A 25,223-nucleotide genomic window follows, 5' to 3' on the forward strand; every position below is an offset into this window, starting at 1 on the left:
CCGATTGACGAAAGCACTCGCTACTTGCAATCTTTATTTTTTTAAGAGTCTTTTTTGCATTGGAAAAAAACTAAAGGTTTATTTTGATGGTCAAGGTGTTTTTTTTTAGATGACGCTGCGAACAGTTGTTGTTCAGATTTTGAAAACATATGACGCATTGTGGTACAACTTGGTCATTTACTATGACATCTATAAGGTCAAACTTTAGATAATACCTTCTCTTTTTTCCACTCATTTTATGTCAATACAATTGATTAATTAAAAATAAACCTAATTAAATCAATGCAAAATTTAAAAAAAAGTTTACGCGCGGTAGCCTACTGTTGTAGAGTTCGGGATACTGCTGCACTTCTAGCCGCTGTCACTTCAGTCGTTGCCATTATTATTACAATAAATTAGAGCTCGAGGCTGCTTTGTCAGAAAACTGTTGTGTTACGAGAGTTAAGGTGTCGCAGAAACATTTAGCAACGTCTAAAACATCACAAAGAATGCGAGATGTGACAACACGCTCTACAAACACTGGTATTTCTGTAACACAAAGTTTCATATTCAACAACCGACTGTCCAGCATAGTTGTGAACACATGTTTAGTCATAATTCATGCAGAGTTTCAATTTCTTGCGCTCCCCTTGTGAGCCTCACACACCCTCCAGTTTAAGAACCACTGTCTTAGACTATCAGTTGGTGAAATGCACACTCTTACAGTCTTGTATAATGTATATGTCACTGTATTTTCGGATAGAATTGTTAGATATGCGAATATGGCAAGCATGACAGCAAGCCTGCACGGATAGTAAAAACTATAATACATAGTTCGATTGAAAGGCAATGCTCTTAGTTCATTAGCATAAATCGAACTTTTTGTGAAATTTAAACATCAAATGCAATTTATTAAGGTAGGCTAAAACAAAAATTACCGCAACATATATAAATAATAGGTCTAACGAAAAAAGCCTAGCCTACCCTACAGGGCCGTGTGAGCACTATCTTCTTTCAATGTCCAAATATACCGACCCAAGGATAGAAATGTGGACCTAACAACGCTCGATGGAAACAAAACTCGTTGGCTGCTATGCCTGAATAACAATGTGACTTGCGTTGATTGAATTATTTTATGCACAAGATAACGTCGAATGGAGAGCAATACTAAAATACGGTAAGCTACGTTGCTTATGCGAACAGCACGAGAGTTGGATGGCTGCTTGATCTTAAAGTTTGTTTCTGCACAAAGTCGGGAGCTTAACCAATTGAGCTAGGCTATAGGGGGTGTCACCATAGGCGTAGCCAGGGGGGGGCGAAAGGGGCCATGCCCCCCCCCCCAAATTTTCAAAGTTTGGATTCCGAAGTTGAACCCTTTGTTGAAAATGTAATATAATTTGTATAAATTTATATCGTTTTCCAAGAAATCTGGCTATTAACACCTTCTGGACTTGTTTTAGACACACAGAAAGACACCAATAAATTTTACAAATTGTAAGCTTAAATCGCGCAAAGTTTACGCGATTTACTCTTCTTTAAACTAATCTGTGGAAGCAATTTCAGAATCGCTTACTCTGTTGGGTTTTTGTGTAGCTGAGTTTTTTGTGTTCTCTAATTTTAGCCACAGTTTTTGCCCGTTCGTGTGTTATAGCTACCTTTAATAAGTTAATAGCTGTTGATCTGCTAATAAATTTCATACAAATATTACCCTGAAAGTGTTTCCAGAATGCTCTATAATCCATTATTTGAGAGTAATTTTGCAAAAATTTTCCGGGGGAGCATGCCCCCGGACCCCCCTAGAATACGCGTGCCTTCGGCACGCTCTAACCCCCCACCAGCTTTATTGCTTTCCTTGCTTAACCCACCAGGATGCGCCACTGCATATCAGGTGGCGATGTCTTAAATCAAACATTTTGTCGTTCTCTTCAATTCATGAAATACTTCGCCCCCCCAATTTTTTTTCTGGCTACGCCACTGGGTGTCACGTCCCTTTCTGCTTATGGATTCCCATAAAAGATGTCCGCAGTAAAGAGGAGGGTTGCAAATTGAAATTTTTTTTATGATACAGGGCAGAGATTTTGCAGACATAGAGGGAAGGGGTCATTTTTTGGAAATTTTATGAGGACGACTTTTATAGACACCTCCTCATAAATAATTTAGCATTGGGCCTAGCCTACTAAGCTTTTATGTTGGGTTCACAATATTATCCAATCAAGAACGCTAAGTTGAATGATTGTCAATGGCCTGCATGTGCTGTAACAATCGCAAAGCTCGTGATAACTATCAGATTTAACCAGGGCTGTAAAAAAAACGTTTTTTTTAATACAACTCAGCCTATCCAAATAGCTACCCGGGTAGCTATCGACTACAACTCTGGATTTAACAGAACTTCTAGGTCGTCAAGATGTAACTGAAACAAAGAAGGTAGCTCGATTAAATGTAAGAAAATAAGGGACAACTGCACAGCGCGCAACCGACAACAACACCGATATTTGTAGATAAATTTGCAAATTGGATGACAAACGATGGAGTGATATCATGATAGGAACGCCAAACTTCGTGATTTCGTCACTGATTCGATGAAGTCATCACAGTGTTCACACGTTCGTTTGCGAATAGACGAGGTCAAGACGCCATACCGATCAGAAAGCCTCCACTGAAACCCACAGAAACGGCGGCATTGTGTCTCAATACATTTTGCAGCTGAAAAAAAAAACAAGTAGTTAGTTTAATGTGTTATGTAAGCTTAGGTTAATGCCACCAAACCTATAACGTTAAGAGTAAAGACAGAGGTAGGCAGTAGCGCGCCGCTACTTTTTTGGTAGTTGTAACTGCTCCGCCAGCGCTAACAAAAAAGTAGTGGAGCTACATTTTTGTTGGAGTAGCGGCGCTTTTTTCCAATATAGCGAAGATGCGTTACATTTTTTTTAGTCGCACTCCCGCTTCTTCCCATTTTAAAGTTTAAAAAATGATTCGTTTTTGGAGATTTTTAAAGCAACAATGCGCGAAAACATTAAGGCAGAAATCATTCGACCATTGCAGGAACGTCAAGCCACGTTGATACCGACAAAAGTGACACCAAAACCAGTCACGGCTGCGAGGATGAATTTTTCGGTATGTTAGTGTCATCGCATGAATCGTCGGTACGGAAAGAAACGTCAAGTGTGAAAGTGCTTTTTCAGACAGAAGGAAGTCCTTCAGCTTCGATAGTGCCGATTTAAAACGTCTGTTCAATAAATACCACAGCACCATTGGCCATTCCTTCCAGTGCTTTTGCCAGTTGGAAAAGACGTTCTCAAACCAAAGCGGGCAGGACTCAGCGACTCGCATGTTGAAATGCTCGTATTTGCGAAAGATGCGTAGCAATAAATATCACCTAACAATGTTTTCTATAACAACGTTGAAATGGAAGTGTAAACGCATAATAATCGTTCTCAAGGTCATTTTGACGTCACAGAGTGATGTCTCCGTGTAAGAGAAACAGCGGTAGCGCGAGCTACTTTAGCCCGAGTAGCGGTAGCAGGCAGCGCGCTACTTTTAAAGTAGCAACTCTACACAACATCCGGAAGGAAAGTCGTGCGTAGTGCCAATGAGCACCATCTCAAACCCCACCCCCTTTTTCCAACCAAAATCCACTGGAAACGAATTCTTATTTTTTAGAAAGTGCGCTTAAACTGTTTTACATGGTGTTCCTCAAGTCGTGGTCTGGTTCAAGAGTGGGGCGTGGAACCTTCGTGCTCGGTCAGGTCAACATTAGTAATTGCACATAATCCGCCAGATAGCTCAGTTCGTTAAGCGTCTGACTTCACGAACGAAGAAGCTTCAAGATCAAGCGACGCTAGTTTGACTCTCGGAGTCTCGGGGTGTGCGCTTGAGCAACACGTTTCAAGGACAGCTCTCCATTCAGCGGCATCTAATAAAAGGAATAATTCCTCGTCAACAACACTTCAACAACAAACGAAACATTAATCTGACAATCGCGGTGACCGGGCCTGCGTCAGTGATTCAAAGCTTCTACAAGAACGCAAAACTGCAAGATTAAACAATGGATATAAATGTTACACACTATAAATAAGTTTTAAAACACGAACTAAACACTAAAGTAAACATGATTGAAGAGGTAGAAAAGTTGTCACATGCCCACCAGATAGGGATATCATAGCCCACCAGTTGGGCTTTGAACCCAACAATTTGAAAATTAATCGACAATTTGCGGAAGGTACAAAAATCTCGCGATCTGGAGTATGGGCAATGATTACTGGATATATGCACCGCTCACAAAGCATGGAAAGTATAAAGATGCAGACGAAAGGCTGCTAACTTTAGCAAATCGCTTCATCGTGAAAAGTGGCGGCCCTAGTCAAACAATGAGGGAGTTTCTTCGAGGAGTAAGCCACAACTTTCACGTGGGACCTTAACTTTTTAACTTACCTTTTGAATGTTTATTGAGTTTTTTTTACGTATTTTGTTTATTGCTTTTAAATAAAAATCTTCATTCTTACACCTCGTGCGCCAGTGCAAACAAAAGAGCTTGCTAAGCGGGTTCTTGGCTGTACTTGCATAGTCAGGCACTGCACACGGATATTAGGGTGGAGTGAAAAAAATAAAAATCACTAATTCAAAAAACGTCCCCTCTCAATAGTTGCCTTTGGTCCCAAAACTAAGTTTAAAAGTGGTTTTGGGAAGTTGCCTCGAATACTCAGGTGACAACCTTGACGCAAAGGTCATGCGGGGGTCAAATCCCATAAAAATGCCATAACTCTGTGAGCGGTGATGCTAGGGAGCTAATTTTGATGCCAAAAGAAGCAGAATGTGCACTTTCCTATCTGTCTCAAAAGAAGTTTTTTTCGAAATTTCACTAGATATATGGTTATTTTCACAAAATGTAATTTTCGGGTCAAATATGAATAACACATAGCATTATGCACAGTTTAACATCACCATAACATAATCACTCCACAAGAAATCAGCATAATGAGTATGATATATCTCTAACCAATGAAATACACATTTGAGTGGCTTTAGAGCAAGCACAAGCACAGGATGGTAACAACAAACAAATATAAAATTGGGTTTCATAATATTACAATAGCCTAGACGACAGACGTTAAATGCCAGTTTTATGCAGGAGGACCTAAGATTGAAATTGCTTTTTGGTATTGTATTGCTTCATCAGTTTTTGTGACCGAATCTTTAGCCTGATCAGACCGTCACGTCTGTTGAAGCCAGCTATTGCTGATGAAGCTTCGGTTACAAGCTTTATGTGGCGCTTCACAGCTTGATTGTGGCATGGGTGGCAAATAATGAACTTTTCTTCTCTGATTTTTTCGATATCACAGTTACTCAGGTGTCGAATGGCTGGTGGTTCGTTGGTTTGGTCAGAATTTAAGTTCACAAGTTTGTAGTAAGATTTAGCATGATTGAATTTTCTCACATGGACAGAAGCTACGGATTCTTCCCCATCGGATGGCTCGTTTTGGACTGGTGCTGCTTTGCTTTCAGGCACTTCATTTTCGATTGAAAATTGTTCAATGACCCCTCTCAAACTAAGGATTTTGTTCACAGCTAAATGACGAATATTATGGGTACAGAATCTGCATGGCCGTAATGTTGGGCACTGTTGATGAAGATCTCGAGCTTCTCGAAGTTGGAGGACTTTCCCATGCAAGTTGGCTGACCTTGGCCTGTAACATACCCCGTTTCTATGTTTCTGTACAACGACCACAACATTCACAACAATCGTAGAATTTTGCATTAGAGTTTACTTTCCGGCATGGTTTGAAATCAAGCACTACCACACGATCACAGATGGACCGAAAAACTTCTTCAACATGCTACAAAGAGTCGTCAAATTTCCGAACAATAAAGTCAAGAAGATTGCACTGGATGTCCTTAAGCGAAATGCATTCTTTGCGCACCAAGAAAACATTCTCTTGGGGATGTTGGCAGATGATGGTGAGACAGTTCGTCATTTAGCTGTGAACAAAATCCTTAGTTTGAGAGGGTCATTGAACAATTTTCAATCGAAAATGAAGTGCCTGAAAGCGAAGCAGCACCAGTCCAAAATGAGCCAGCCGATGGGGAAGAATCCGTAGCTTCTGTCCATATGAGAAAATTCAATGTTCCAGCAATCAACGTTCATGCTAAATCTTACTACAAACTTGTGAACTTAAATTCTGACCAAACTAACGAACCACCAGAAATTCGACACCTGAGTAACTGCGACATCGAAAAAATCAAAGAAGAAAAGCTCATTATGCGCAACCCATGCCATAATTAAACTGTGGAGCGCCACATAAAGCTTGTAACCGAAGCTTCATCAGCAATAGCTGGCTTCAACAGACGTGACGGTCTGATCAGGCTAAAGATTCGGTCACGAAAACTGATGAAGCAATACAATACCAAAAAGCAATTTCAATCTTAGGTCCTCCTGCCGATACCATTTCCCCCTGCATAAAACTGGCATTTAACGTCTGTCGTCTAAGCTATTGTAATATTATGAAACCCACTTTTATATTTGTTTGTTGTTACCATCCTGTGCTTGTGCTTGCTCTAAAGCCACTCAAATGTGTGTTTCATTGGTTAGAGATATATCATACTCATTATGCTGATTTCTTGTGGAGTGATTATGTTATGGTGATGTTAAACTGTGCATAATGCTATGTGTTATTCATATTTGACCCGAAAATTACATTTTGTGAAAATAACCATATATCTAGTGAAATTTCGAAAAAAACTTTTTTTGAGACAGATAGGAAAGTGCACATTCTGCTTCTTTAGGCATCAAAATTAGCTCCCTAGCATCACCGCTCACAGAGTTATGGCATTTTTATGGGATTTGACCCCCGCATGACCTTTGCGTCAAGGTTGTCACCTGAGTATTCGAGGCAACTTCCCAAAACCACTTTTAAACTTAGTTTTGGGACCAAAGGCAACTATTGAGAGGGGACGTTTTTTGAATTAGTGATTTTTATTTTTTTTACTCCACCCTAACGGATATGTTTCAAACTAAAATTTACTTTGTAACACAGAAGGGAGAGCTGTCGCGTAATCAAGCATTTCTGATTATGAGTGTAATTTGACACACCGAATAGCATTTAAATGACCGGGTGCCACAGACACAGTGCACCGCACCTAAATATCCTAACGCCACAGTGCGCACACATATTTGGCAGGCACCTAACTGTCTGCACCTGAAAGACGTGGACCCCTGTTGGACGTGATGCATTGCTACATTTTCAGTAAAAGATAAAGTTAGCAGAGTTCTGCAAAGCTCAGTTCAGCATGAACAAAATATGTTTTCACTACTAAATAGCAAATAAAAATTAAACTTTAAATGTTAATAAACAATCAATATGGCTAATATCTTGAAGCACACAGCGTGACAAACTTGATTCATGAGTGAGCATTAAAAGTACTTACTTTTGCAACAAAGGATTTAAATCCCGTCCTGCTTCTGTTTATGTGGCGATTAACTTCTTTTTGCACTGTACCAGCATCCTTGTTCACTTTTTTCCAGTTAATAGTAATGTAACCGGTTTTGTGAGCAATCTGCAGAAGAATCAATCCTCCTCCAACTGCGGAGGCAGCAGATTTTCCAACTTTTTTGAAAAGAAAACCTGTAAGCCTGAGCAGAAACAAGGCCTTTATTCTGGGTATGCATAGAAAAGAAAGTTTCTTGTCATAAAATATAGGCAGAATGACTGAAAAGCATCTGATACATGCTTTGAAGATGATAGGGTCCTTACTTTTCGAAGGGGCTAACTCCTTATATATTGTAGCGTCTCTACTCCTAGGCTGAACAGGCAGCTTTTGTCTTGATTATGCTCTTTTGCTGCTTCCTGTCTGATGTGTAAAAAGTTATCTTTTCAAAAGTTTGACGACACAGAAATATCCGGTCTGCTACTATTCGCAGAAACCGATACGGACTACGGAGATGCCCATTCAGAGAAAGCCTTTTTCGGAAAATTCTAAAATCCCACAGAGGCATCTGCTTATTCAAAAAAAAGGAAGTAAAAAGGAAAAAAAGCTTACAATAAAGGTTAACTAACTATATACAGTCTCAGCAAGAGAAAAAAAAAGTTGTCAAACCGCGTTTCATTGTTAACAATAGAGGTTAATCAAATATATTCTCAGCAAAAAAGCCTCAACTAAAGTATATATAAAAAACCGGAATGGCCCGTTTCGGTTAGTCCGATCCCTTAACGGGGGATTTTTTCAATTTTTTTTTTAATTATCGGGTACCATAGCCTAATTATCATGTTTTAGGGCCATGTTTGCCGTTTTAGGGTTAGGGGTTAGAGGTTAGGAACTCACCGAATCGGACTCACCGAATAGTAGCAGACCCACAAAAAAAAAGCGTTTCATATCCATATTTGTTACGCATGAATGACTATCACGGTCTCAACACATTAATGACGAATCTGGCAATCGTTTCCTTTAAAACGTAATAAATTAATTTTATCAACCTGTAGGCCAACTACTTTTCTTTGTTATACATCATGAAATCGCCTCTCCCCTCACGTTACTAACATGATCTACCACTGTGACATCAACGATTATAGGTTTGGTTAATTGCCCAATCTATAAAATAATTGTTGCTAAATTATATCGCTATAACCTATACCCGCAAGATATCAGTTAATTTACATCTACCTCACTGAAACAATGTTATAACTGTCTTGTTTGCATGGGTATTGAAAGGTGAACACAAAAACACCTGCCTAAATGATCCCTACGAATTCTCTAAATAAACAGAAGCCGCCATTAAATTTTCACAAAATCACCGAATTGATTTCCCCAAAAAAAATCTGTCTCCGAGTTGGGATTTCTCCGTATTGGCATCTTTGAATCGGATTCTTTGAAGTAAATTCTCCAAAACGAGCCATTCTGGAAATATCTAAGTTTGTTGCACTTTTCATAAGCACGTGGCACAACTTTATCAAAAACATTAAAATACCCAAGAAAGATCCAACGCCTCATTTTGGACTAGAGTTGTTAGAAGACGGCCAAATAAAAACACAAAAATAATATATACATTTAAGGTAAAACTATTTTAATATGATTAAGACAAAAGACATAATGTGCCACACAACTTACCAACCACTTAGACCTCCAACTGCAACCTGCGACACAGGGGATTCAAAAGACAATGACATAGCGCCATCATACAACTTTCCAAAGAAGTTTCTACCAGAACGTCGTGCAACTCTGCGTTCAGATAAGTCTAGAATTTCAAATTCGTTGTCGTTTGTGTGGCCCACCCTACCATTAGATTCTGTTACAAATAAATCGCCATTAATTTTCAAACAGAAAAAGGCCTAAGTAAAGCACTAATTTATTACAGGTTTCTAAAAAAAAACATTTCTTTCACACAAGACATTTACAGAACTGTGAAAACAAACCAAGACTAACAATTATTTAAATTCTTCAGATATTTCCAATTTACCTGAATCATTTTCCATGATTTCACAAATTCTAGTGCATGTGCACCCTTGCAAATATTATTATATCAACCACAGTTCCCCAACAATCATTACTACAAATTTTAGGTACGGTAAACCTTCAAAACAGAAACAAGAAAGTAAGGGAGACCGGAGCAATATGATCAAGAAAAATCTAAAACTCTCTCCATCTCATTTAAGTTGGTAGGGCTATGAAAGTTTCAACTTAGATAGTATATATCACTCGGGACCTTGCACATATCACAAGCACAGTCAATAAATATCAGAAATATTGCTGTTGTTGAATTTTTTTTTTATAAAACTATTCATCTGGGTATCATGAACCATGTTGGTTTGGGAGTATGAATTTTTCCGGAATGGCCCGATTCGGTGAGTCCGATTCGGTGAGAGCCTTTTTCGGTGAGAGCCTTTTTCGGTGAGAGCCCTATTCGGTGATTTTTTTTTTAAATTATTGCGCGCCGTAGCCTAATTATCATTGCCGTTATAGGGGTTAAGGGATAGGGGTTTTTGGGGTTAGGGGGGTTTTTGGGGGTTGGGGGTTTTTGGGGTTGGGGTTAGGGGTTTGGGTTTTTGGGGGTTTGGGTTTTTTTGGGGTTTGGGTTTTTGGGGTTTTGGTTTTTAGGTTTGAGGTTAGGGGGTTTAGGGTTTTAATTAGGCTACGGACGGTAATTTTCAAAAAAAATTTCAAAAAAATCACCGAATAGGGTTCTCACCGAATCGGACTCACCGAATAGTAGCAGACCCCGCAAACTCTGCTCTGGTTCTCGATATTGGGAATTAACAACCGAGCCATTAACCATAACAAAAAAATAAAATCCAAACCTGATTGTTTGTCTGGAATTACATTTTTCAACTATGATCTAAATTCTAAATGATGAAGAGCTCTACTATTTAAGGTTAGAACCTGTTTTACAAAATTTATCAACAGCTAGCCTACTTATTGTTCTGCTTTGTCTGTACTCTGCGTAAGCTACTTGTGGCACACAAAAATGAAAGTACCAATACACATTGTAGGCCTATGTGAATTTCACGTATTAAGTTAATTACTAAATTTCAGTAATACAAAAAGGTCCATCAGCATCTGAATTAGCCACAAACATTTGATGTTATCTTTAGTTTTTTTTAATATAATAGTAATAGTTATCATCTTTACAAATTCATGACTTGCACCGTTTGTGATAAAACATTGTACTTCTTCCAACCTATTTGATTTTACAGATTTGCATGGCTTTGAAGGGTGAACCATTATACTATAGTTGATACCTCTTCAGTTTTCACCCTAACTCAGGAATTTATTGAGAACAATTTTGTCAGAAAAATTATATTATAATAACAAAAAAGCATAGCTGCAAAATGAGCTTTGTGTAAATAGCGTGAGTGGTTACTAGGCTTAAATTATGCAAGTGCTAAAGTTTCCAAGACCATCTTCCATCCTTATATAGGCCTACTAGGTTTTACAAACATGTTTCAAACAACATTATGTCTGGCATACAGTTGAGTGAAATGTGATTATAAAATGATCAGATCAATTGTGATGGATTGCACTGCGCATTTTAAAGAAAACAAAATATTCTTTTATTGAACTTGTGACATAGGACCAATCTATAGCAGGTGACAGAACAAATCTACAGGAGTGCAATAAATTAATTTTCAAGTTTTCCTTGTCCAAGTTTTATGGTTCTACTTTGGCAATTCATAAATACTTTTTCAAGCTGTATGAGTGTCAATTTAAATGTTTGAAATGTGAAATACATGAAACATAAATTCAGTTAACAAATGCTAGAACAAAACTATTGCACAAAATATTCGGTAAGAGCTTAGGTATATACCCAGTGCGACAGTGCGTGTTATGTTTAATGGACATTGGTCTTTTCAATAATCAAGAAAATTAGTGACCCAAGCATTGCAGCCTGGGTATTATAATACTATTAAGAACCAATGTTAAATTTGTTTGATAGCTGCCCAAAATTTCATTTAAAGCTCAAGCAACACTTAGGCTATTATTTAACAAACTATGTAAGAAAACTGTTGGTTGATCAACAAATGAAAGAACAAATAAGAATTTTTGCATATAAATACAACTACTGGTAGTTAAGCCTGATGATGAGTCAGAACAATGTCTAACCGTACGAAGCAAATGATTATTAAAACAAGTCAGCAAAATGCAGTTAAAGAAAAACACCTCACTTGTGCACACAATTAGGTATAGAGTGTTAAGATTGTAATTAAATTCAATTAAGCCTAAGGATCTCACTGTCTATTTTAGGAAGATGGGTTTGCAAAAAAAACTGTTTGATTTGGTCTTTTTCCGCATGTATATATACCCGGAATGGCCCGTTTCGGTGAGTCCGATCCCTATTCGGTGATTTTTTCAATTTTTTTTCAATTATCGGGTACCGTAGCCTAATTATCATTGCCGTTTTAGGGTTAGGGGTTAGAGGTTAGGAACTCACCGAATTGGACTCACCGAATAGTAGCAGACCCATATATACCGTATATATATAGTTTACAGCACTAAGAGGAGGCTTCTTGAAGTGCAGGTTTAATATCTTCCCATAAAAATCTATCTTAATAGTCTAAAATAAAAATCTATTTTAAAATCTCCCATAAAAATTTATCTAATCTTAGTGGAATCAAATTGTAGCATTTGTCTAACATAACAAACTGATCTCTTCTTCCCACTGAACCTCACCATTGTTTTCATGTACTGTAGCGCAAAACTATTTACTACTTTGGATTTAGCCTAGAATGAATAAACAACATTCAACACACAGGTTTCCAACTTGTCTGGGGCTTTATGAACCAGTTGGTTCATAATCTATCACTAAAGTTGAGTCAACAATTACAACTCAACATTATCCAAAAAATCAACCTGAACCTGCAGTAATTTTTTATAAGTTCTACAACAACATCTCCTAGGCCAGTGGTTCTTAAACTGGGGAGCGTGTGAGGCTCACAAGGGGGGCACAGGAAATTGAGAAACTCTGCAATCTGTATGAATTATGACTAAACATGTTTTCACAACTACGCTGGACAGTTGATTGATGAAGATGAAACTTTGTTTTACTGTGGCACAGTGTTTGTAGAGCGTGTTGTTGTTGTCACATCTCGCATGCTTTGTGATGTTTTAGCTAAATATTTGCGAGACACCTTAACTCTCGTAACACAACAGCCTCGAGCTTTAGTTGAAACAATAACGGACAACGACTGACCAACAAGTGACAGAAGCTAGAAGTACAACAGCATCCCCAACTCTACTGTTCAATAGTATTATACCATTCGTAAACTATTGTTTTAAATTTTAGCATTGATTCAATCAGGTTTATTTTTAAATAATCAGTTCTATTGACATAAAATGAGTGGGGAAAAAGAGAAAGTATGACAAAGATTATCTGAAGTTTGGCTTTATAGATGCCATCGTAAGTGACCAAGTTGTACCACAATGCGACATATATTTTTAAAATCTGAGCAATGACGGTTTGAGACCAACTTGTACACAGCAGCATCATCTTCAAAAACAAACACATTGACCACCGAAGTAAACTTTTAGCTTTTTTCCAATGCAAAAAAGAGTCTTTTAAAAAATTGAAGATTGCAAGCAGCGAGTGCTTTGGCCAATCGTCGGCGGCAGAAGTTGTAGAAGCGTCTTTCAGATTTTGGCATCGTCTAGTTGGACATTTTCGAAGTCCACCCCGTCCACCCGAATGTTCACCCCGTGGACATTTTCGAAGCCCTTAATAATTTAAATCTGCTCCTGCAGGGCAAGAATACTAATCGCATCAAGAACTATGATGCTTTCATAGCAAAACTGGGGCTGTGGCATTTTCGAGTTCAAAAAGGAAACGCAGCTTAATTTTCCAACCTTGATACTGTCCTTGAGAAAAACCAAATTGAACTGAAGGGCGAGCTTAAGTTCGAAGTGGAGTACCACGTTCAACTTTGGAAACAAGAATTTGAATGCTATTTTCCACACTTTGGTGATACCGAACTTCCAGAATGGCAGATGACAAGGAATCCTTTTCGTCTAAACGAGAAAATTCTTCCCGACAATTTACAAGAAGAATTCTTGAAGCTAAAATGAAATTCTATTGCAAGGGACAACCTTAAAGCAATGCCACTAACAGATTCTGGGAGAAATATGTGCACATTTACAAGAGTATGGGTGCTGTGGCTATACGCACACTTCTTCCATTTTCATCCACTTACTTGTGCGAAAATGGTTTTTCTACTCTCGTGAACATAAAAACAAAATCTAGAAACAAACTTGAATGTGAAGCCGATCTAAGATGTGCATTATGCGCTACTAATCCTCAAATTAAACATTTGGTATCCAAAAAAAGTTACATCCTTCGCATTGATGCAACTTACCTGGAAATGAATTGCAGTTCTGCTTAATGTTTTTTGATTTTGAAACAAGGTGGGGCGCAAATTTTATTAGAATTGTAAAAGGGAGGCAATTCTCAAAAAGTTCAAGAACCACTGTTCTAGACCAAAAATCTGAATAACTAACTTCTCTAGTACAAGTTGTTCTTAGCTTACCAAAAAGAAAAAACTGGATTTATTTATGGTCTTCAAAATTACGTTTTTGTAGTTTGTCTCAGAAAACAAAGAACTGGTGACACAACATAGGCCTACCCTACCGTAATGGCACATTGGCACAACACAAAGCATGGTAGCCTTGTGCCCAAAACATAATTTTGAGGTTTCAGAACTAACTATTAGTTTCCAGAAAATGGGCTAGTTTACATGGCCACGAGGTTCATTACTCCGGTCTCTGCTACTCACAACTAAGGCGCCAAATGAACTGCTTGGCATAGCAGAACTGTGCAAAGCTACACTCATCTGGCTTTCCATCACTTACTCTGAAATCTGAACAATCCTGTCTTACACGAAAGATGAAGAAGAACATGAACACAAAGTTACAAGGAACAGAACAGAGATTTCTGTATTAACATTTATGATTATAACCGTTTTTGCCGAACGACGCATTACATTTTTGCTCTCAACAAGTTAGAAATTCAATAGTTTTATTCAACTGAATCAGCTGCGCGTACAATGTTTCTCAGGCTATAATATCCCTAAGGGTATGAGTTAGATACTCCCCAGAAGCATATTACTTCAAACTAAATTGCCTTCTAAAAACACTGCCTAAAAGTAAACTTGACGTTGATGAAACCATTTCTTTAAAGAAGTATTGTATATATATATAACTTTTTACACTTTACAGCCACCAAACTAACTTGTTGAGAGCAAAATGTAATGCGTCGTTCGGCAAACATGGTCACATCCTCTTATGACGAATGGAAAATTACCCAGAGAAATTCTCAAATTCCAGCAAATTAAAAAAACTCTAACTTTATTACTCATATTTGAAAAGACATAAAAAATTGGGTTGTAGGCTACTGAAATTAAAAATTGAACACAAAAATGCAGCAGCCTAACGATCAAATCACTTCGGGTCAAAGTTTAGTTAAAAAAAAGCTGCTCTGCCGGGTAGTATTGAACTCATTCCCTCTGGAACACCAGCGCGAGAGCTAATGTATGCGCCACGGATCCAGTTGAATATAATTGTCGAATTTAGAACTTATATGATATAGGTACTTTTTGTGGGTGCAACCTAGTTCGTACCCTGAACAGTTCGTACCCTCAGTTTGTACCCTGAAAAGATTGAGAAAAAATTTAAAAAAGCCGAAATTGCTGTTTGAAGTTTCCGCAAACAAACAAACTGAATAGATCAATAGAAAAAAATAGAACAAAGTCGAAGTCGCTGATTGCAGTTTCCGTTTTTCTGCAGTTTCCAGAAACATTTTAAAATTGGCAGTGGCTATTTGACCGGCGCCGGTCTTTGCATCTGAAACACTATTTGACCGTCATTATACAGTCACTTTTTTTTTCTCTTTCAAAGCAAAAGACGAGAAGCGCGTATATAAGTTCTAAATTCGACAATTTCATTCAACTTGATCTGTGGCGCGTGCGATACGTTGCCGGCTCCTATTCTAGAGGGAATGAGTTCGATACTACCCGGAAGCGTTCCTCTTTTTTTTAACTAAATTTTGACCCGAAGTGCATTTTTGTAGTCAATTTTTAATTTGAGTTGTATTACATTTACATACCATTACCATCTTTTTAAAAAAAGCATTGTATATAACTAACTTGTTGAGAGCAAAAATGTAATGCTTTGTTCGGCAAACACGGTCACATGATGTCACATCAATCAATCAATCATTTTATTTTTTGTCATTAACGCGTCCGGGACGAAAAAGATAATATTATAACTACAAAAATCGATATAGACCTACCAGCACGTTAATGAATGGGAAAAGGTGGCAAAACCTTGAAAGGTTTAAAACGTGCCTGAATGAAAAATTATGTAGTAGGCTATATATCAGTAGTTAGCACGGCCACAAACGAAAAATTACCTAGAGAAATTCTCAAATTCCAGCAAATTAAAAAAACTCTAACTTTATTACTCACATTTGAAAAGACATAAAAACTTGGGCTGTAGGAAACTCAAATTAAAAATTGACTACAAAAATGCACTTCGGGTCAAAATGTAGTTAAAAAAAATTAAAAAGAACGCTTCCGGGTAGTATCGAACTCATTTCCTCAAGTATAGAATCAGGCAAAGTATTGCACGCGCCACAGATCGAGTTGAATAATATTGTCGAATTTAGAACTTATATACGCGCTTCTCGTCTTTTGCTAGGAAAAAAAAGTGACTGTATAGTGACGTTATGACCGGTCAAATAGTGTTTCAGATTCAAAGACCGGCGCCGGTCAAATAGCCACTGCCATTATAATTGCATGTGATTGTGAAATCAACAGGTTGATTTCCACTTCCACAACATATCTCTTCGCCTATGATGCATCTCACCTTTGTAAATTTAAGTTTTTGATGTCATTTTTACAACAAAATTAACAATACGTCAATAGGCAGTTTTGATTAAGCTGAATGATTCTGGGAATCTTCATCCTCGTTATAAAAAAGTCCTTTTTTAAACTTTTAACTTTGACTGTTTCACAGTTTAGGCCTAAAACCACCGACTCAATCAAGCTAGGACCATCAACCAGATTGATAAGCTATTTTTGTAAGTTTCCGCTTGGTGTTGGTGTTACTGTCTGTACTAGAGATGCAGCAAACCCAATTTTTTTATCCGCACACCGCACCACAACTGAATCATCTATCCACACACCGCACCGCATACTGCAATTTATCTGGAACTTTGACACTGCACCGCACACCGCAAATATAAAATTTTCAAAAAATATTTTAACGCATTATTTTTTAGAAAGTCAATTGTGGCAAAAAGCACTCATGGCATATAACTGGTACGGTAACGGTACGTACCGTACCAGTACAGTTGTGCACTAATTGACTAGCAGGCCTCGAAACAACTTTTTTTTTTTCGGCGGCCAAACGTGTCCGACTGAAGCAAGCTGTTCGGCGGCCAATCACAAGCACATGGCGGCCATCGGAACTCCGACACGCATCAATTCAGTCTTCAAAATTAGCACATTTGTACTGCGGCAGAAACGTTGCCCAGGCCAAACGACAAAAGTTGAAATTGCCTCGGCAATTACTGTGAACGTTTATTACGAAACAATTGTTCCAAAACATGTAAAACGGGAAGCGAAAAATATACTAGAGTAGTTTATCACGACGGCATTGTTTGATTTGTTGTGATGTAGTAATAGGCTACCAAAAGTAGCGATGAAGCGAGCAACAAGATACGCACATCGCACGCTGTTACAGTAATTCACGTTAAATAACTCATGGGGGGGAAATTAAGTTAATTTTGCGTTGATTCAACGTTCGAGTCAGCACAAATCGATTTAATATTCCGGCGGGTTATATTGCGTAACAACAATGCCCAATAAGAAATATACGTTTGTTTTACGTTAACTCGACATCTAACAACGTTGAATGATCATAAAATAACGTTAATTGCTCAACCAGGTACCATACAAATTAATAGCTCCCTGCGAGAAGATTGCCTCGATTTACATGTACAGTAACATAATTGGGGTACTGCGAACAACACAAAGTCTGTTTGATAAAGAACTAGTCGGAATCATCAGATGCTGTATCGGACCACGAGGTTATCGCGTCGTCACTGGAATCAGACATGTGCATCAAGAGGCTCATCGCTTAGCTGCAAATCTACACTGTCTTCGCCATTCGCAATGAAGCGTCCACGTTTTGCGCTTTCGGGCTTGATACCAATCCACACGCCTCTTTCTTTTTCGTAGAGCTCCATCAGGGTGTTGTTTAAGGAACAAATCTATGGCTGTGCCATAACGACTGGAAGGAATGTCTAACCCTAACCTTACAAGCGCTCGTGTGGCCTTGGCATTTTTATTGCCGAGGCTAATTTCGAAGACTGAATATATCGCATCAATAAAGTGTATTGTGATGTCACTTGCATCATGCGGATGTCAGACATCAGCTGCTGGGTCAATCATTAATGTTAACAATTCAAGCATAGACCGTGTGATTGTGATTTATCGGGTGCTTTGACTGCTTTCTAATCCTTTGTGATTATAAGTGGCAAAGTACTTTATTCACAAGGCCGCTTGCTTAAAATTGTCTCGGAACGTCATGGCGGACAAATGCGGCCGACGGAAGGGTGAGACCCGGCGGACAAAATGTCGGTTTTTGTAGGTTAATCGCGGCCATGGCCGCGATGGCCGCCTTCAGTTTCGAGGCCTGGACTAGGCTAACCAAATCATATTTTTTTTATCAGCAATGCATCTAAGTTCTAAAATATCATGTTTTTTTAAAGAGAATGTTCCTGGATCCAGTATCAGGACTTTTGAACACTTTTTGTAAGCAATAATGTAATTTTAATGTCAGTGGCTATATGAACTACACACACAAGAGTAAAACTTATAGCCTGAACTCACTGTTATAGTAACTAATGCGGTAGTTGCGCGCTAGGCCTATAGCCTGGTAACTGAGCTTATCAGCTAGGCTATTAACCAAAAACACTCGTATAGCCTCCCTCACAAGCCAGCCCCAAAACCATGTCAACCAACTGCAAGCTATTTGCATGGCTTTCCAGCTGGTAACAACTAGAACATCACACAACTAAGGCGAAAGAGAAAATTGAAAAAAGATAACTAATCGGGGAAAATGATGGTTTGCGAAAGAGAGTTTTTTGGCGCTAAAAGCAACTCCTTTCAATTCTCTCATTTTCGCAAACCATCATTTTTCCCAATTAGTTTTCTTTTTTCAATTTCTCTTTCGCCTAAGTTGTGTGATGTTCTAGGTTTTTCCTTTCCAGGTTAGTGTTTCCGAAGGAAAAAACTGATTCGTGTTTCCAATTTAAATTTGAAGTTTTATAACTGATTTTCTTGAAAAGTTGAAAGTTTACGTTTACAAAAGTTTAAGTTTTTAAAAGTTTACGCAGCAAGCGGCGTGGAGCGGCTTTGTCATTTCAACCTTCCACGCGGCGCGGCGCAGCACGCGGCGGAAAAGTCAAAAGCGACCGCGTACGTAACGCGCCTTGCATCGCTAGTCTGTACTGTATTCTTCCATCCGTTAGGTATCGCTGTGTCAAGAGCTGTCTTTGAGGTTGGTTGGTGTTGAATCTTTATATAAAGCAGTGTTTCTTAATCTTTCCAGGGCGTAGGCTACCTCAAGGCGTAGGCTACCTGCAGACATCTAAAAATGTGATGGTGCACTCGCAAGCAAAACAAACGTGAATTTTTTGTGGCTGTAGGCTACTGTAGGCAGGGCCGGATTTAGCCTAAGTGCTGCCCTAGGCAGATGAGAAAAGTGCCGCTCCCAAAAAATTTTTCGATGGTGATTTTCGATTTTTTGATACAACACAAGCACTTGTTCTCATTTGTCCTCAATGCCGCCATTTTTATAAAACTTCATGAAACTAAAGTTCTTTCGTAAACTAGTCTTACTTTTTGGCTTGTTTACATACTTTAAGCATCAAGGCAAGTACCGGTACACAAAATAGCCTGCAACTTTTCCATCAACCTAATATTGACTAAAAACATTTTTTCTAGGCTCCTTCAAATTTACTAACAGTGAAACAAACCGAACAAAGATTAATAAAAATTGCACAGACAAAGCCTAGTCCTCCATACTAAGCGAGACAGATAACTAAAGGAAGCGCTAAACTGCACATATTGTTGAAAACCAATCAAGTGTGAAGTAGGCTACTCTAGGGGCGATGACTTGCCATACATGACGTGCCGCGCTGTTTATAAATGTGTGTGATGTGATAACTTATTTATTAATTGAAACAATGAAAACTATTAATACTACAAAAGTGCTCAATGCCAAGCAAAAAGGCAAAGCAGAGCGAATTAAATCAAATGTAGTTATTACTATCTGAAGCCTTTACAATTTGTAAAGGCTTCAGGTAGTAATAACTACATTTGATTTATTTATTAATTGCTATATATCTGAATATATCTGTTGTGAATTATTACATTCACGTGCAGTATTATCAATGTAATATATTCCATAATATTCGTATATTTTGCCGCCCCCAATAATTTGCCGCCCTAGGCAACTGCCTATTCTGCCTACTGGTAAATCCGGCCCTGGCTGTAGGCCTACTCGTATTAGGCAGGCTCTGTTCAATAAGATACAGGTACTCCGAATAAGAAAGACATTTTTTCATAAAAAATAAAACCTTTACTTTATCATTGCACATCGCCAGGAAACTAGGCTATGTGTTCAGAAAGCTAGTGCAAACTGCTATTACCACAGCGAACCGCAGCATCAGTCTAAAAGCAGCATCAGTTCGTTTTCATCTACAATTGTGAAAACCTTTAGGCCTACTATTTAAAATTATGAAAAGACACAGCACAACTTTGGGTGAAAAAACTTGAGTTTAACTTCAACAAAATGTTACACCAGTTAAGAAACTAAACTAGTTTTCCAGCAAACAGAAACTGAAAGCATACTTACCGAAATTATACAATTTGAAATCCAGAAAGTATACAAATATGGTAGGCTATCGTCTGAAGTAAAACAGACTTTTTAACAATTTATATTTTTCTGCGGCGCACCTGGCAATCTTCCATTGAGCACAGGTTAAAAAATGGTGACTGAGAACTGAGAAAGCTTCTGAAAGATGATCTTTTAAAGTTTCCCTAAAGTTACTTGTTACTTGAGAAGTTGTAACATGTAGGCCACCATGTTTTTAAGCAACAAATTTATATTTTAACATTTAACCGAAACTTATCAGAATTGCAAAATGCATTTCAACGCTGCAAATTCAAAACCTAAATTCTGTTCTCATGGAATTTAAGTCACGCTTCTTGTTAACCAATGTCACTCACATGGAATTTAGCTCAACACATCTGTATTTCTAAAGCGACACAACTATGTAACCAGTTTTGCCTTCATAACTCTCACGATAGGCTATTACTGATAAAACGTACTACCGGTAGGCCTATATTATGAAATAAGCGGGAAATTGAAAAATGCAAACACTCAGAGACAGACTTGCACAGTGAACAGACTGAACAACACCAGAACGAGAAGGTAAAATTCACGACGGGAGAATGTCACTCTTCTGACACCGGTCTCAATAAACTAAATTAGTTAGACATATTTCTCAATTTCCCGAACTTGTAACAATTGATTCATAATAAATAGGCTACATTAATATTACATTTAACTTGTTTAATTTTTGTAAGTAGGCTAATCATATCCCTAGAGACAGAAGCCTAAATTACCATTGTAGCTAGATACTCAGAGCCTCTCAATAACCAAAAGTCTACACTAAAAATATAGCCAATTATTAGCAAAACCCTACACTGGGGGTCTGTAGCGCACCCAGCATGGGGCTTAGGGGGCTCAAGCCTCTCCCAAACCTGCCACCAAAAATAAAAATTTTGTATGTTCTCTATTTATACTTTTTGCTCACAGGTTAGATATGAACAGACACAACATTAGGGCTGAGCATTATAACCAGAGATGGGCAAGATCACCAGTATTGGTGATCTTGAAGATCAAGATCAAGATCACCAAACTAAGTGATCTTGAAGATCAAGATCAAGATCGTGATCTTGAAGATCAAGATCACTTTCAAGATCACTTTTTGTGTACCGGTACTTGAAAAAAAATGAAGTTTTTGGTCAATGATGTTGCAAAAAATAGTTACTATACTGTATATAAGCAACCCTGGTAAAGGTATATAGTTGGTATTGCTAACTTTTACTTTTAACTACTCGATCGCTGGCCTAAGAATTGTAATGAGTTAGGGACTGTTGCTATTAGGCCTATCAATTGTTGACGTAGTTTGCGTAGAATCGCAACGTCACCCCAAGGCCGAGGTTAATTACAATAGTAGCCTACTGAAAAAGCAATTAGTTTTATGCTTTTTATTTATAATAAATAAATAATAATAAAGTTTAACTGCATCATTTTTTACCAAATTTTTGTCTGGTTTATGTTGGAGTTTTTATTCGTATTACTAAGTTGTTTTAACTTTCACTGTGTTATATGTCAAAGTTTATTGCACCATTTACCCATCTGGCAACCTTGATACTGTTGTCTGCTATCAAAAAAGTTCCAGAGGTTTGTGGTCAAACAAACCGCTCCATACTCAGACCGTAAACAAGTCTTGGTCTGGTTGATTTGCTGCAATAAACCACTTTACATGACCAAAGTCGGCTAGAGTCCAGATTTTTTAACACCGCCATTCTACACTTTTGAAACATCTAAAATTGGGTCAAAGAAAGCAAACATTTCTTTAAAATTCACACATGGAAATTGTGAACAAAGTTAAATCATTTTTTATTATACGTCAACAGAAAGTACACGGAAGTTGACTTATTTATTATGACCAACACCGAAAACTTTTCAATTTTGAAATGGCAACACTGACCAGATTAGATGGAGATTTTAAATCGTCTTTTGTTCGACACATACCAGATTAGCAGTGGCAACTCGACCTGTTATCAGCCGGGACCTGATGGTCCCGCCCTTCACTAGTTTTGAAATTTTATATAGAAGGAATTTTCCTAAAGCGCTGATATTTCTTGACTTTTACTTTTTATCATTTGAGCATCGTTTAAACCTAATTTGGTTATTTTTGGAACATTGTGTGGTTCACAATAAGCATTTTGTCACAGGTTGTTCAGAAATTTTGTCTAAATTCCTATATTTTGGCAATCGGCCTCGAAATGACTCATCGCTTCTGCTATTGTATACACAGTGGCCGCAGTCAACCGCGAGTCAAGTCATCAATCACACATTTAAACTTAGAACTAAACGCAATGGGACTCATAGTGCAATTTATCGTTTTATCTAAATCCCAGGCAGTTTTTGTTGCGTCATTGCACAATCTCGGCAAGTGAAGTTGACCAGTTTTTACGAAGATTCGACGTGTTCAAAACATGAAAAGCAAACTTTGGCTACTATGAATGATCCGTTACTTTAGTTTAGTATTTACCCTTTGCTACTTCTGAAAAGAAAAACAGGGCTAATCACAACCGAATCATCAACCACAGTTATCCACAAAGCGTTGTACCATCATGTGTAGACGACATCAGAGGAACGGGTTATTCCAAAAAAAGAAATAATCTCGGCAAAGTTTCTGATCGTCGCTCCAAATGCAATATGCCTTTTTGCACAAAGCACATATTGAAACTTTGTATGTCATGCCATTCATGACATGTAGGCTACAGTTGAGAAGGAGCGATCTTCCCGGCGTAAGCACTACCTGACTACTCACAACAGAACAGCGAGCATTGTGTTTCTCTAAATGCTTGTAAACTGAATTTTTCATAACTCCACGATCATTTGTGTGTTGATCCAGAGTTGTGGTACATTTCATTTTTAATTATGTAAAAGTAAAATTAACTATTCTTACATTGTCTCGACATTGCCAGACTCAAGTTAAACAACCCAGACAGAAAAACCCGTCATTTTTACATTGATTCAACGTCTGAAAAATGACGGGTTTTGCTGTCTGGGAAATTTAGCAAAAAGCAGCAGCCCAGGCAAAAAAGTTGGTTTTTATATCGTTTCAACGTTTAGCTACATTGAAAAGTATCAAAAAGAAGTTTTTTTTTCTGATTCGAAAACATTTTGGCAGGTTGAAATGAAAGCTACACTCTATGTTATGAAATGAAACGCCTGAAAAAACAGCTGACTGGAAATCGTGTTACCTATACTTCTAACCCAGCCAGTAAATCAACCACTTTCAACAATGATTCGACGTCTGCAGACGTTAAATAAATGTAAAAAGGACCAATTTTGCTGGCTGGGAAAGAATGTGATAACCTAGAGTTCTTTCAACCAGAAAATCAATCTGCGAAGGTTGAATCAATGTAAAAAAATGATTTGCTGGCTGGGACGCGACAACTATTTTATGCTTTCATTCATCTTGATTTGTCTTGAGAGATACTGCGATGCTAAGCAGCCATGACAACATGTGGAGAACCTATCAGTGCAATTCATCACAATAAACTCAAAATCGCTTGATGTAGTATGAATATGAAAAATACTGTATAGGCCTATATTGTAGGAAAAAATAATTTGTTTCAAAGTATTTTTTTGAATGTTCACAAATCATCAAAATTAAAATTCGAACGAAGAAAATCGGACATAAAATGACTAAATGCCAGCAAAATTCGCGTTTTTAGAGCTTTTTTGCAACATATGTCTTCAGAATACACAAACTAAGCATTTATTTCGAAAACAAATAATTACAATATAAAATAAAAGCATTTGACTATGTACATGCAAATTTTCTCAAATGTGCGTTAATTAGCAGCTGAGTTATAAGCCATTAATCAGGGCGTGGCCAAATGGTCCCGTCTCGTGCTTTTCGCGTGTCTTTGACACGAATACCAGAAAGGGTTAATGTTAGTAGTCGCCACTAACTACTTTGTACAGTACAAGTTTTAAAAAAATGCCTCTATCTAGGAAGTAAACTTTAATTTTAAAGTGATCTTGATCTTATTGTTCTTCAAGATCAAGATCACACAAAAAAAGTGATCTTAGATCAAGATCAAGATCACCAAAAAAAAGTGATCTTGAAGATCAAGATCAAGATCACGATCTTGATCTTCTCGATCACGTTTCAATCCCCCCCCCCCCCTTTGGCACGCGTGTGACATCACGATATTGAGAATGGTGCTTTCAGTCTCTTTAGCCTATTTCTCGAAAACAAAGTTTGCCTAATTTTAAACAAAACTGCATTAAAAAAGCGAGTTTTGCCAATACCAAACATTCAAACATCTCAGCCAGGAATTAACAACAAGAAAACATAGAAACTTAGCTTTATTTCCGAAAAATGCCAAAGAAAACATGACCTTATGCTTTTGCTATGCCACCGGACAGCACCATTTTACAGGAATATTCATTCCCACATTACTTTGTTAAAAAATTTTGGGAAAGGCCCCCCAGACCCTTGCCACTGGGTGTCGTTTTAGGCGAACACGCCGTCTGGCTTTTCCCGCCAGCCGTTAAAACCCCCTTTCAAAATTCCTGGCTAGTCCACTGGAATTGGCCTATTCTCACTGTCCCTGTTATCGCAAGTCACTCAGCCGACATTTCTGAATTAAACCCCCCCCCTAATTTTTTTTCTGGGTGCGCTACTGCTGGGGGCTCAATGATTAGAAAAATCTTACAGAGTTTTTGAACTACTGACGCAAACTTGGCTACCGAGATTCGCAGAATTAATTTTTCGATTGTCGAAGAGTTATAACTTATTGTCATTGCAAAAAAACTCAGAATAAGAAAATATAAAATAACAAAAACACAAAAAATAAAAAATGTCAAAAACAGTGACGGCAGCC

At 37.9% G+C, this 25,223-nt stretch overlaps 1 protein-coding gene across 1 annotated transcript; it reads right to left on the minus strand.

Moving 5' to 3' along the window:
• Window positions 1-712: 712 nt before the first annotated feature.
• LOC145764910 (FUN14 domain-containing protein 1-like) lies at window positions 713-9,544 on the minus strand. The gene is made up of 4 exons (XM_082576607.1): window positions 9,428-9,544; window positions 9,079-9,256; window positions 7,402-7,606; window positions 713-2,682 (listed from the first exon to the last, which is right to left on the minus strand). Exons 1-4 carry the CDS (start codon window positions 9,441-9,443, stop codon window positions 2,605-2,607), a joined length of 477 nt encoding a protein of 158 aa, XP_082432733.1. The 5' UTR covers window positions 9,444-9,544; the 3' UTR covers window positions 713-2,604.
• Between the last annotated feature and the right edge of the window lie 15,679 nt (window positions 9,545-25,223).

The sequence above is a fragment of the Aplidium turbinatum genome, chromosome 2, assembly GCF_918807975.1.
Source record: "Aplidium turbinatum chromosome 2, kaAplTurb1.1, whole genome shotgun sequence".
NCBI lineage: Eukaryota > Metazoa > Chordata > Ascidiacea > Aplousobranchia > Polyclinidae > Aplidium > Aplidium turbinatum.